The 14,804-nt window shown below is 48.2% G+C and overlaps 1 protein-coding gene across 1 annotated transcript in view; it reads left to right on the top strand.

Moving 5' to 3' along the window:
• The window catches only part of LOC144728939 (serine/threonine-protein phosphatase PP1-beta catalytic subunit-like), a 41,532-nt gene extending 28,304 nt beyond the window's left edge, over positions 1–13,228 (top strand). Inside the window, exons 5-8 of the mRNA XM_078608702.1 lie at positions 2,964–3,035; positions 5,993–6,144; positions 10,791–10,925; positions 12,507–13,228. Of these exons, the coding sequence (XP_078464828.1) occupies positions 2,964–3,035; positions 5,993–6,144; positions 10,791–10,925; positions 12,507–12,611 (464 nt within the window). The 3' untranslated portion in view covers positions 12,612–13,228. The remainder of the gene's footprint in view (positions 1–2,963; positions 3,036–5,992; positions 6,145–10,790; positions 10,926–12,506) is intronic.
• The last annotated feature ends 1,576 nt before the right edge of the window (positions 13,229–14,804 follow it).

The raw sequence follows: 14,804 nt of genomic DNA on the forward strand, positions 1-14,804 counted from the left end.
GCAACTCGCCCGTCGCTTCCTTCACTCTGCTAGATCACACGCAACTGGTCCACATCGCAACTCGCCCGTCGCTTCCTTCACTCTGCTAGATCACACGCAACTGGTCCACATCGCAACTCGCCCGTCGCTTCCTTCACTCTGCTAGATCACACGCAACTGGTCCACATCGCAACTCGCCCGTCGCTTCCTTCACTCTGCTAGATCACACGCAACTGGTCCACATCGCAACTCGCCCGTCGCTTCCTTCACTCTGCTAGATCACACGCAACTGGTCCACATCGCAACTCGCCCGTCGCTTCCTTCACTCTGCTAGATCACACGCAACTGGTCCACATCGCAACTCGCCCGTCGCTTCCTTCACTCTGCTAGATCACACGCAACTGGTCCACATCGCAACTCGCCCGTCGCTTCCTTCACTCTGCTAGATCACACGCAACTGGTCCACATCGCAACTCGCCCGTCGCTTCCTTCACTCTGCTAGATCACACGCAACTGGTCCACATCGCAACTCGCCCGTCGCTTCCTTCACTCTGCTAGATCACACGCAACTGGTCCACATCGCAACTCGCCCGTCGCTTCCTTCACTCTGCTAGATCACACGCAACTGGTCCACATCGCAACTCGCCCGTCGCTTCCTTCACTCTGCTAGATCACACGCAACTGGTCCACATCGCAACTCGCCCGTCGCTTCCTTCACTCTGCTAGATCACACGCAACTGGTCCACATCGCAACTCGCCCGTCGCTTCCTTCACTCTGCTAGATCACACGCAACTGGTCCACATCGCAACTCGCCCGTCGCTTCCTTCACTCTGCTAGATCACACGCAACTGGTCCACATCGCAACTCGCCCGTCGCTTCCTTCACTCTGCTAGATCACACGCAACTGGTCCACATCGCAACTCGCCCGTCGCTTCCTTCACTCTGCTAGATCACACGCAACTGGTCCACATCGCAACTCGCCCGTCGCTTCCTTCACTCTGCTAGATCACACGCAACTGTTGTAAGTGAACATCGGACCTCCAGTATTCGCTTTCCAGCCTCCTCACCACTCACTGCGGGGAGGAGCGCCGCGGTGGCTAGGAGATGTTAACTACCTCGCCTGGTATGCAGGAGGTCGTGGGTTCGATCACGGCCCTGACGCCTGCTGCTGTATATTTGGAGTTTGCATGTGTCCATCTCTCTCCCCGTGGTCACGTGGATATTTCTCCGGGTCCTCCGGTTTCTTCCCTCCACATTTAGAATGAACAACGCGTGTTCAGAGTATGAGCAACACGTGTTTAGAGAGTATTTGGCTGCTATAAATTTCCACACGGTAAGCCACTTCTTTGAGCTATCATTTGTAAAGATTCTTTAATAGATTTTAGTAGGTGATGCTTATACATTCAACAGCACCTTCAACGGCCCACTCTTAAAGTTTTTGTATGCAGAGCTGGTGTAAGGTCTTCTCAAGTCAAGTAAAATTTATGCTTTTCTTAAACACGTGGTGCCTGCCTGTCACAAATCTTCCACTCAAAGTGCCATCACATCAATAAACATAAGCATAGGCATTTCTGTACAGCAAGAGAGAAAGCTACTATACTATTTACAGCTGTTTACAATATAACAATGAAGGCATGTTGTGGATGTGAGTTATTTATTGCATGCAAGTGTAAAGAGATGTGTTTTGAGTTGTGACTTGATGGAGTGGATTATGCTGATAATCACATCCTTCACAGACTGCTCTTACACCATCTCAGTGTCATTCTTTATGAAGTTGAATTCACAGCACAGGTGCCAATGCTCGACCTCCAGAAGCATGTTTACAGCTGTGTGCGTGATGAACCAGTAACACACGTCGCATGAAGAAACTGCCTTGTATAAACTAAACTAAAGTATTTTTAATCTTGATTTGAAGCTTTTGTGACAGTTAAGGCCCGCTGAGCTATGCAGCTCTTTTTAGAAGTGACCTGGGTGCAAAGGGTAGCTCAGCAAAGTGGCTTATCATGCTGAAATTTACAGCAGACGAATGCTCTAAACGCGTGTTACTAAATGTGGAGGGAAAAACTGGAGTGCCCGGAGAAAAATCCACGCGACCACGGGCAGAGCATGCAAAATTCCAAATATACAGGTGACAGGGTTAGGACCGAACCCACCTGGCCTCCTGTAAACATTTACTCTTAGTGGCACCACTAAGATCAATGTTTAAGGCCACTGCTTGGTACTGCCAGCCCTGACGTGTACACGTACAGCCCCTTGTCAATCCACTGCTGGATGAGGAGCTCACCACACCATGCAGGCCATGGGTGTTATTTAAGCATCCTTCACTGTGCTGGTCAGTGCAGGTTGGTGAAGGTGGAGAGCATATAAGTGCAGTGCAACAATGGAGTTTGCTGTACTGCGCTTGGCTGCCCACAATGCAGCCCCACAGCCCGATGATGAACTGTGCGTGACGGTCACCCATCCAAGCACTAACCAGGCTCAAACTCTGCTTGGCTTCTGAGATGTGACAGGTTCGGGTGCATACTGGGTGATTTTGTTAACCGTAATCCATCCATAATTGTCTAAAGCGGCCCAAGAGTTAGTATGTTAACTGATTGCTACTTTCTTTGACCATGAGCTCAAGTCCGTGTTTGCGTGTGGGCGCTCCGGCCCGGGTTTTGCTGAGATTGTTTACATTATTTTACTGCTATGAATGTGCACGTGATGAACCACTTTGTTGAGCTATCATTTCTGGCCATGTCGCTTCTGAAAAACAAGTTAATACCTCAGTGTACTTTGCCTCCTGGTAGGATGGAGATGGTTTTGTTTTATTTTTGTGCTTTTGGGTGATTTGTTTATCTTTTCTGTATTTTGCACGACTGTTGTGTTGTTTGTTGTTGGAGCGTTCTTACCCCATGCACCTACTGAACACCTGTGAAAAAGAGCATTATAGCTCATCGGATTCCTCGAGTATAAATAAATATTCAGATTCCGCTGCATGCAGGCCTCTCACCGGACCTGCAGTCAATGGAGCAGATCCGCCGTATCATGAGACCCACGGATGTCCCCGACACAGGTAACCGCCACTCACCGCCACTCACCGCCACTCACCGCCACTCACCGCCACTCACCGCCACCACATGACCCAGCACTGTTGTTGAGAACCCAGGTTAAGTTCCTGGTTCACGCTCTTTATCATCATCATCTTTGTCGTCGTAGTCATCCGACAGTGTGCGACCATTGTTTTTTTGGGTATGGATCTCTCATTAGTCCACTACTTCGAAAGCTGAACATCTGCCGTTGCAGATGTGTGATTGCCGGTGTTAAAGAGGGATTATTGATGTTGTGTACAAGGATGACGTGGATGGATTAAAGTTACAAGACAGGTATTGGGGATGCGGAGTGAGACCACAACGACAAGTGGTGGAGGAAAGGTTTCTGTGCAACTCTGCACGCGCTTGGCCAGATGATTATTTTGTATCAGAACACCTCCTAGTGTCACACCTACTCAGATGTATCACACTCGGGAGTGCCAATAGTTGGTGTTACCAGTCGGTGCCACTTGGGAATTGTGGCACACGACGTGGTGCCACTAGGAGGTGAGACGAGCATGTGTGACACTAGGAGATAACACCGAAGTGTGTGACGCTGAGACGTGTGCCATTAGAAGGTGACACGAGGAGGTGCAAATCAGATGCGTGGCACGAGAAGAAGTGACGCTGGGAGGCGACACTGACACTGGGAGTTGTGCTAGAAGGGGTCTGTGTGTTGAGACTGCGAGAGCCGGCCGGTACGTTTACGTAAACCGCAGCAACTCGAACCGCACAACGCGCCAATCTGGTCACGTAATTATGGGGCAATTACACACACTGAAGGCTTTTTTTACGACTTGCGTCATTTTAAATTTTTAATTAAATTTATTTCCCTTTTTTTTTGGTTCATGCTACTAAATTGATATTTTATATATTTATTTTAACGTATAAATAGTTCCTGGAGAGGAATGTCGTCTCGATTTGCCCCAGCGTATCTCTTCGCAGAAAGAGACGTGTTAACACAACGGGTTGCTACCGCTGCGGTGTCATCGCTTAATAAGTCAAGATTTTACTTCCTGCTCAAATGAGCATTGAGACGGTGCTCACCTTCCCATTTAAAACCACGAACCAGTGGTGGAAATTCCACATTCCTACGGCAGGGGTGACCGTAGTGCCGTCTGGAATCAGAATATTTATAACCGGAGCAATCCGATGTTGCAAGAACAAACAAATAATACAAAAACACGATAGGAGTGCAAAGTATAGGAAAAGGTAAACGAATCGCTTTAAAAATTCTAATAAAAAGAAACTATTTTTATCTGTCTCGGTCACCAGTTTCTCGGCTCTCCCGGTGACTCGCCGTTTTTGTCTCGAGTGTCCGCCTGCGCCGTCACGTCTCCGAATCCAGCTCTCGTGCCCCAGGGTTCCCATCCACAACGCAGTCCCTCCAAATAAAGCTGCCCGTACAAGGCTGGCCGGCCGCTGTAAACAGACGCTGTGGAACTCTGCGGAAGCCCGTCACCTTCCAAAACGCTCTTTAGTTCACGTGTCGTCAAGAAATAGATCGCAACCCGACTGATTGCAAGGTGTGACGTTTAGTTTGTTGTGTTTGCAGACGTGGGTCTTTATCTTGTTACCATCAGCAAAGGGATGTTGTGCTAGCTACTCTACTCCCACGTGTGGCGTGCCAACCTGAATAGATGCCCACTGCCAGCGCACGCCCCCTCTGCTCTGTAATGGGGGTAAACAGGGCGTCTTTGTTTCTACTTTTCCCTGTCCCCCCAATATTTTAAATGGGAAAACAACTTGATTCGTTCGTATAAAACTGCTACCGCTTAGTGGCACAGAGAGCTCAGGGGTGTAGCCGGCAGGGGGGGGGGGGTGCCGTGGCCTGGGAACCGTGTGGGCCATGTGTTTACCGATGTGGAATTTGGCGTATGTCAAATCCCTGCCGCGGACACTGAAACGCAGACGGACACAAAAGTCGACGGAGATTTTTTTTAGTTCGCATTTATCTCTGGGACGTGCGTCAGCGGGGGTCTTCTTACCGGGAACATGAGTGGTTCACTAATCCCACAAACCGGAAAGTCGCAGCCTGCATCTGTTGCACATATTTCAGCGATCGTGTCTCGGGGAATCTGTTTGTATCTCAAACGACTGTCCCAACACCTGCGTTGGGCCTGGGTTCGAATCACGGGGCTGAGTGTCTAGTTAACGGTTCTGGCAGAGCACCATGCCAATGTCTCTCGAGGCCCTGGTTTTTAAGCCCTGGGACTGGATGTTTCCGAATGTGCTGATGTCCATGTCAAGGCAGTCGGCCAGCAAAGGAGTAATAAAAAAAGGTAATCAACTTTAACCCAATGCACGTGGGGACCCTTGTTGATTAGTCAGTATTTATTCACAGGCCTTGTCAATCCACAGCTGGGTAACGGCCTGCCCAAGTCACGTTAGTCACAGGGTTTGTATGACTATACTTCACACGACTTTTGTCAGTGGAGATCGTTAGCTATTGCCCGGAAATGAAACTCGGCCGGCCAGCTTCACAATGCAACGCTTGAACCACTGAACCATCAATCTATCGTGTTTGTTGTTACAACGATGAAAACTCAAAGGTGCCTCTGCGGTTAAACGAGTATAGGAGTGGCACTAATCTCCATTGGTAGCCCTAAGCCAGCGGTGGAAACTCCATATTCCTCTGGTAGGTGCCCAGTCTCTCTCAGGCCAGAACACACAGAGAGACCTCACGCCCACGCCTCTTCGTCAATGTGTTGCAAGGCATTCGTTTCACGTTGCGTATTAGCGCCGCCGTAACATGGCGCCAAAATTCGCGTGCGCGTTCTAAATTTATCCCGCACGGTGTCCATACCTACCGCAACCCGCGAGCCCTCCCCGTGCACGGCTTTCGTGCGTGCACGCACGGCGTGCGAACCGCTGGGCCCGGCAGCGGCGCAGTGAGGTCTTACACAGTGGTGGCGCTCTCTGTGCTTGCCTCCTTTGCCAGGGCTGCTGTGCGATCTGCTGTGGTCGGACCCAGACAAGGACGTGCAGGGCTGGGGCGAGAACGACCGTGGCGTCTCCTTCACCTTCGGCGCCGACGTCGTCAGCAAATTCCTCAACCGCCACGACCTGGACCTCATCTGCCGCGCTCACCAGGTGAGACGCACGCGGTGACGCGCGCTGTGACGCGCGCTGTGACGCGCGCTGTGACGCGCGCTGTGACGCGCGCTGTGACGCGCGCTGTGACGCGCGCTGTGACGCGCGCTGTGTGGTGCTGGCCACCAACCCCCTCGTGTGCTGTGCCGGCCTTCACAGGTGTTACTCGCTAACAGCACTTGCCCCAACAGTCTGTTAAAGCTACAGGGGGATCTTTGTCTGTAGGACAATCGTTCACTCTGCCCATGCCTGGCCTAGGCTGCCAGATTTTTATTTTTACTGCATTCCAAGTTCCGAAGCAAACATTGCATGGAAAACCGTGACTTTTTATATAATTGTGCAAGCACTGTGATTATAATCTGTGAAAATCAGGATGCGGTGAAATGGTTTAGAAATCGGCAGATGACGATTGACATGGTTGGGTTGGAGAATTTGGAGTGGTGATGGGTGCAGTGACTTTCAGAGCAACATGACACGCAGCAATACTCACAGCAATGCACATAGCTCTACACATAGCTTTACACACAGCAATGCACGAAAGCGATACACACAGCATGATACATAACTATACACACAGCATGATACATCACTATACACACATACATACAACAACAACGCACATAGCGATATACACAGCAATGCACGTAATTGGAGGAACCATAGGTATTTATTACAACTATATAAATCTGTACTAGTTATTAAATAATTAATATAATACAATTATTGCTTTATTTTAATTACTTAATAATAAGATTTTTAAAAACTTGTTTTCAAACACGCTTTAATGAAATGTACCCTACTAGTAATGGAAGAATTCCACGACTCCAGGAAGTGGCCCCGAAGCTTGCCATAAGGGACCGTGGTGATTTACAGCGAACGTCAGTTGAGCGTGGACAATTAGACCCAAGCCGAAACATTGATGAAAAATATATATATTTTTTTTATGATATAATATAGTATTGTCATCAGTAAGACATAAGTATACCAAGTTTGCAGTCGAGCGTATTCCCTATAGGGTAACTTTCTCTGCTGGATGCTATGGAGATGTCTGATTTGATAAACTCCACTCCCAATGACTCTGAATCTGCAGATGCCCTCTGCAAGATGTGTCTTCTGACTGAGGCATGACCTTTCAGATAGCCTAGCCTCGGTGTTTCTGAAACAGATCGAAGCACGTCAGTTAATGACTGGGAAAGGTCCAAGCATGACTCCACTTGTTGTTTATGGTCTGTACCTTCAAAACAATTCTGGCGCCAGTGACAGAATTGCACCTTCAACCGTCAGTTGACCCCGACAATGAATCCTATTGTTTTCATCGCCTTGTTGGAGGCACATCTTTTGGCAGAAGCCAGACTGAATGGCCAAATATTGAAAGCCTCGACCCACATCGATCTTAAGTTGACATCTTCTGATCCTAATCAGGACCTGGGATCTAAAAGCGTCAGTGAGGTTATTTGTGTGCCTTGACCGCTGACTGAATGAATATATTTAAACCGGCTGCCTTAAAGAGACCCAGCCAACATCAGAATATCCGCTGTCGTAATTGTTTTGTATACTTATTAACTGTAGCGACTACATCTGTAAACACAGTAATATACACACACAGTGACAAATACAAAGATACCCACCATATAGCCTTTAAAATTCTTCTGCGGAAGTGCTGTTAGTGAGCACTTACGAAGGCCGGCACGGCACACGAAGGGTGGTGGGTGGCCAGCACCACACCCTGCCATCTTTGTTTCCCCAGTGTTGATGTTGCACATCGCATCAGGTACTCTTTTAAGACTGAGTCGACCGTAGGGAAGGCCCAGCACCGGTTCGTATAATCGTCACTGGTGTTGACACGAGCGGGAATTGAATTTGGGTCGCCAGGCTCGGAGCGCAGCGCACTAACCGCTACACCACCACTCCACCCAACCAACCAATACCCGCCAATCACCACTAAGTGACGGTGACGTCACCACGGCGCCTGTGCCATACCAGGTGCACTTTGAGGCCACGTGAAGTGTCGAATGCTTGCTCACAGGTCACGAGACCCAGGTGCCACGGGTTGGCTGACTGAGATGATTGGCAGATGCACCAGCTCCACCCACAGCGACACACACGCACGCATGTCTTTTAAAGAACCGTATTTAATATCTCCTAAAACACCGAAGAGTTGATTACAAAGTACGCATGAATTCTCAAATTGATTGACAACAATGGCATTGCTTCACCATTGGAACCTCATTTGCCAGTAACAAAATATGATAATTGTTTTTTTACCCTTTTATCTGGCAACAAAACTGACACCTTTTTTACAAGGAGTCATGTTTGCATTGACCACAATACCTGCAGTCGGAATGCAAACAAAAAACATAACTCTGATAATGTATGCACTGTCCTTGAGTTGTGCGCCTTTTGGCGTCATCTGGTCCAACACCATGTGAGACTAGGCTCTAAAGAAAGCTGTCTCGGGTGTGGACCAATCAATTTCAAGGACAGTGCATACATTATCAGAGTTATGTTTTTTGTTTGCATTCCGACTGCAGGTATTGTGGTCAATGCAAACATGACTCCTTGTAAAAAAGGTGTCAGTTTTGTTGCCAGATAAAAGGGTAAAAAAACAATTATCAATGCCATTGCTTGTTTAATATTCTAAATACAAGGTAATAGTTTTTAATTCTGTACAGGAGTTAATTGGGAAAATCTTATTTCTCCATCTATACTATTCATGCCTGATTTAGAGTCTGTGTTTGACAATCTAAATCAGTGAGTCATATGGGATCAACAGTGATCATAACAAGTTACATTTTTAAGGCACATTTCATTTGTAGATTCCAATGCACCTAAATAAATCTCACCAAGTTCAGACATCAGATTATTTTATTTTATGAATTAAAGTATGACATTAAATGAAATATAACATTGAAATGCACACAGTAATTCTGTTTCAGGAGTTTAAAAACATATATAAGAACAAAACTAAAAGAATGATCGATTTTTTTTTTTAAGGAAAAGAATCTTAAGAGTCAATGCAAAAAAGATTTTAATTGTCCTTATATGTATTCAGGACAAGTAGTTTAATTCGACAAAAAACTATCACAAGTGCTGAGAAAAGTTTGTGGTAATTGAAAATGTTCATGAAGCAGCGTGTGTCTGTATCGAGAGACCCGTGGACTCTTGTACTTTACCAGTGATGACCTCCGGGGCCCCAATCCTGCTCCTTAACTCAAGAACGAGAAAGTTACGAGTGTTTCAAGGAGCCATGGAGAGGACGATTTTGAACTCAACGAGAATGGCCAAAATTAGAAAAATTAAGATTACGGAATTTAAACCACGGTCACGGATGTGATTTAGAGCGTGGTCAACAAAAACTTGTATTCATTTGGCCAAAACACCAAGCTCGGTCACATGACGGATGAGCAAAATTAACAAACCGAATCATGCCGATGGAGAGAAAGAGATGTGGACAAAAAATGAGACTGGATGATTTAGTTTTTTTCCCCATTTTTATTCTTATTTTTATTCTTATCTTTTATTTTTATTTTCACCAACGTGACTTTACCGAAAGAACCAAAGAGTATGGATCCTTGCAGTCACGAAAACTTCACATCTAGAATGGATGATACTATCGTAGAAAAAAGTTTTGCTGGCTGCCTGCCTGGCGTGCGGGCAGGTACGTTCGCAGTGGTGACATCGCCACGCGCCTCTGCATGGTAATGACGACACCCGCACCTTGGACAGGGGTTCGTGGGGCGCGCTCGGCCGTGGATCCCGCACAAATGCGTGGGCAGTGCTCGTGAGATTAGAATAACAATCGGTAGCACTGGGTGTAGGTGGCAAGAGATTGTTAAGACATTCGGAGGAGGCCTTTGCCCTGCAGTGGGATGTTAATAACTAAGCAATAGATCTATATAAAGCAACAGCAGAGCAAATGGCATACATAGACACACGGCTCGACACGCAGCAATACACACAGCTGTATGCACAGCAGTACACACAGCTGCATGGAGAAATGCACACAGCTGCACATAGCAATGCACACAGCTGCAGAGAACAATGCAGACAGCTTCACCTAGCAATGCACACTGCTGCACAGACCAATGCACAGCTTCACCTAGCAATGCACACTGCTGCATAGAACAATGCACACAGCTGCACCTAGCAATGCACACTGCTGCATAGAACAATGCACACAGCTGCACCTAGCAATGCACACTGCTGCATGGAGCAATGCACAGCTTCACCTAGCAATGCACACTGCTGCACAGAACAATGCAGACAGCTGCACGTATCAATGCACACAGTTGCACAGATTAATACACACCACTGCATGTATCAATGCACAGATTTTCACCAAGACATGCACACAGCTGCATGTATCAATGCACACAACTGTGCAGAACAATGCAAACAGCTGCACAATCAATATACACAGTTGCACCAAGAAATGCACACAGCTGCACGTATGAATGCACACAGCTGCGCAGAGAAATGCACACCACTGCATGTATCAATGCACACAGTTTCACCAAGAAATGCACACAGCTGCATGTATCAATGCACACAACTGCAGGATTTCGCATGTATGGCCGTGACTCGGTGTGGTCGTGCCTCTCGCCTCTTGCCCCGCCACACCCTCCGCCCCCTCCCCGCGGGCGCAGGTGGTGGAAGACGGCTATGAGTTCTTCGCTAAGCGCCAACTCGTCACGCTCTTCTCCGCGCCCAACTACTGCGGGGAGTTCGACAACGCCGGCGCGATGATGAGCGTCGACGAAACGCTCATGTGCTCCTTCCAGGTGGGGGCGCCACGGTGGCGAGGAGATGTTGACTACCTTGCCGGCTATACAGGAGGTGGTGGGTTCATACTCTTTGTTTTTTTCGGTAAAGTCACGTAGGTAAAAGATTAAATTAAATAAATGAAAACAACTAAATTAAATCACGACGTTTCAGAGGCAACACAAGCTTCCGTCTTCAGGTGGAACGGTTACAGCCAAAATCACTGTAACGGTTCCACCTGAAGACGGAAGCTTGTGTTGCCTCCGAAACGTCGTGATTTAATTTAGTTGTTTTCATTTTTTTTACCTACGTGACTTTACCGAAAGAACCAAAGAGTATGTATCCTTGCAGTCACGAAAGCTTCAAGTCTATAATTAGGAGGTGGTGGGTTCGATCCCGACCCTGGCGCCTGCTGTATATTTGGAGTTTACGTGTCTCGCTCTCTCTCCCCGTGGTCGCTTGGATTTTTCTCCAGGTCCTCCGGTTGTTCCCTCCATATTTATAAACAACGTGCGTTTAGAGTACTTGGCTGCCAAACATTTCCACGTGATAAGCCACTTCGTTGAACTATCATTTGTTATAGCCTGGTGGCTTCTGAAAAAGAGCTGTATAGCTCAGTGGGCCTTACCTGGTAAAATAAAAAGTTGTAGTAGGTACCGCCCCTCTCGCTCACCATCGCTCCCAACTCACCGCCATCTCCCTGCGCCCCCCATCTCCCTGTTCATTTATTGAACGCTACAGATGATAGACAACTCCACAAATGCCTGTTATCTGAGGTCCTAATGTGTGCCACCAGTCGATCCGCAGAATCGCATGTAATCCGCAGACAGATTCTGCCTATTTGTGTGTATTTGCACTTAATAGGAGTCATCGCGAACGTGGCGAAAAACTCATCCTATTTCGACGTTCAAACATTATCAGCCATTATCAGCCGACTGCTGCTGGATGAAGGCCTCCACTTGTCATTGCCATCTCCCTTGGTTTTGCGATGTTATCAGTCAATCCAGTACCACGGTGGCTAGGAGATGTTAACTACCTCGCCTGGTATACAGGAGGTTGTGGGTGTGATCCCAACCCTCACGCCTGCTGTATATTTGGAGTTTGCGTGTTCTCTCCCCGTGGTTGCGTGGATTTTTCTCCAGGCCCTCTCGTTTTTTTCCTTCACATTTAGAATCACGCGTTTCGAGTGTTTGGCTTCTGTAAATTTCCACATGATAAGCCACTTCGTTGAGCTATCATTTGTGGCCAGATCGCTTTTGAAAAAGAACATAACCTGGTAATTTTTAATTGTTTAGTTTAGTACCTGCGCGCACGAGCTGATGTCATTGCTTCATCTCCGCGGTTGACATTCTGTCGGACGCATTCTCTCCCTTAGCTGCTACTACGTCGTTCATCTTGGCCGCTGGCCGTCGTTCCTTCCAGCCACGCATCCTGCCTCAGGGCCGGTTCCTTTTCTTAACGGTCAAATCGACGTCTCTAACCTGCGCCCCTCTGTCGTTGTTTTTTCCCAGCCCAGTGGACCCTTACATGTGGCATGAAACGAAGGTGCCGTAATTCTGCATTGCTGTGCTGTGTTTTCTGTCGTCGTTTGCAATATTCAGATCCTGAAGCCGGCGGAGAAAAAGCCCAAGTACCAGTACGGCGGCCTGAACGCCAACCGCCCAGTGACCCCACAACGTGCAGGCACACTCCCCAAAAAACGCTAGCTCCCAGCCACACCGACCACAACAACAACAACCACCACCACCACTACGACTGCAGCACGGAGAATAACAGCGCCGACTACAGTGGGTCTTAAGGGAGCTGCATTAGCATCGGTGGTGTCAACATCATCGTCATTATAATCATAGCCGTGATTTATACAACTCCATCAGGTCGCGCACGAGGCATGTAACGATTCACTCTGCACGCAAATGATTCAAATGTGTTCTTTTGCTCACGCCGCGTGCATCAAATTTCACGTCTTAAGCATCAATCATTTACGATGTATGCTTCACAAGCCAAGCAAGGCATTTCTATTGAAGTCGGCAGTCAACCTTCGATCAGTGGGAGGACACTGTGCTCTCGACTCCCTGCCACAGCTCCAAGCTCAAGACCTTCCGTTTATTTCCCATCTGCCGATGACTGGACCACCCCTACACACGAAACTTGCCCACCGCTTCCGTACAGCGTCTTGAGGTGCATTTAGATGATATATAAATCAAAATTCTGTTGCATTGCAAAATGCACGATCATTTATTTTTAGGCAGTCAGAAATGAACGAGATGGAACAAAATGAATGGGGCGATACAAACAAGACGGAAATAAAACGATTGATTCGTGACTTGCATCGCGATTCTTTCTAATTGCTGGTGGGTGAATTGTTACATGCCTGCTCATGGCCCACAATGCACAGCTCAATAACAGCAGCAACGGCAATGACGAGAGAAACCAGTGACTGCGCTCGGAGATGTTTCCATTGGCTCAAGGCCGGCAGCATGGTATCAAGAGTACACTTGCACACGTGCACACGTGAACACGACCACATACACATGCATGCACACATGCACGAGCGCTGTCGCACGCGTGCATGTGTTCATACGCGTGCACTCGCACACCTACGTATTGCGCTGTTACGCGTGCAGGCGAGCACGTGCGCGCACGTTGACAAAAATAGCGGTGTGATACACACCCGCGTGCATGATGGCGCACACATTACATATACGTGTACCCCCATAAATATACACCCCAAAGCCACGTACAAAGACAAAGACATCCTGTAGCCTTTTAATAAACTGTTGGGGAAAGTGCTGTCGCGAGCACCTCTGAATCCCAACATGGCACACGACCGGGTAGGTGGGCAGCACCATTCCCAGCCATCTTTGTTTCCCCGGTGCTGATGTTGCACTCCGCGCAAGGTACTCTTTTAGGACTGAGTCAACCTTGGGGAGGCCCAGGACCAGTTCAGATACCCCAGCCCCAATGTTGGCCATGATGGGGAATCAAACGTGGGTAGCGTAGTACGATAACCACCGTGCTCCCACTCCCCACGTGCACATCCAGACACGCGCACATTTATGCACGTACACAAATGCCAATACACGTGTGTCACAAATACATGACAGTTATACGCATACACTTTTACTCACCCAACCACACACACACACCTAGCCATACACACACCCGTAGACTCTTGTGAGCAAACGGCTCAAATAAGTGTAACGTGGGATTTTGTGATAAGTTGGCAAAGTATATGTATAGTTGAGAAGTTTTATTTTGAATGTTTCAGACTAAATTTGTCTTTCTCCCCGTTCTAGTTGCCCAGGTCGGTGGTCGTACCCGTGTGCTTTCCTTCAGCGGTTGTTGAGAACATCTGAGCGTTAGATTTTGTTCAAGCCTGCTGCTTTCCTGCTACAAATCCACCCCGTTGGCACGCAGCCACACACGCGCATGGAGCATACACGCAGGCATGTACATGAACACACACGCGTGTACGATCGGCCCCTTAACCTCGACACGGCGTGTAGTGTTTTGAAGCATAGGAGTCCGACGTAATCCTTTTTCCAAAGACAGCTCTTATCCTCCGCGGCGGTCGCTCATCAGGTCTATTGCTGCTGCAGTTCCTTTCGTCTTTCCTGCTGCTTCGACCGTTTCGTTTGTCGAGGAACGAAATCTGCTGGGAGCGGTGGCCTCTTTTCGCCGCACCGATCGGGGGGGGGGTTTGCTATTTGTCCGGCCGAACACCTGCCCCCCATCATTCACTCGCGTTGGGCAACACCTGCACCTTGTAGATTCCACTCTGCGCTCCAGCAGCGGTGACGACATCTTCACGCACCACGACGGTGTCCTCATCGGTGTGACGGCGTGTGCCGTGAGCTAGCTCACCTGCTGGGCTTTGCGGCAGCGCATGCCCTGCAATG

Source organism: Lampetra planeri, chromosome 30 (assembly GCF_965212315.1).
Source record: "Lampetra planeri chromosome 30, kcLamPlan1.2.h2, whole genome shotgun sequence".
In the NCBI taxonomy this organism is placed as follows: Eukaryota; Metazoa; Chordata; class Hyperoartia; order Petromyzontiformes; family Petromyzontidae; genus Lampetra; species Lampetra planeri.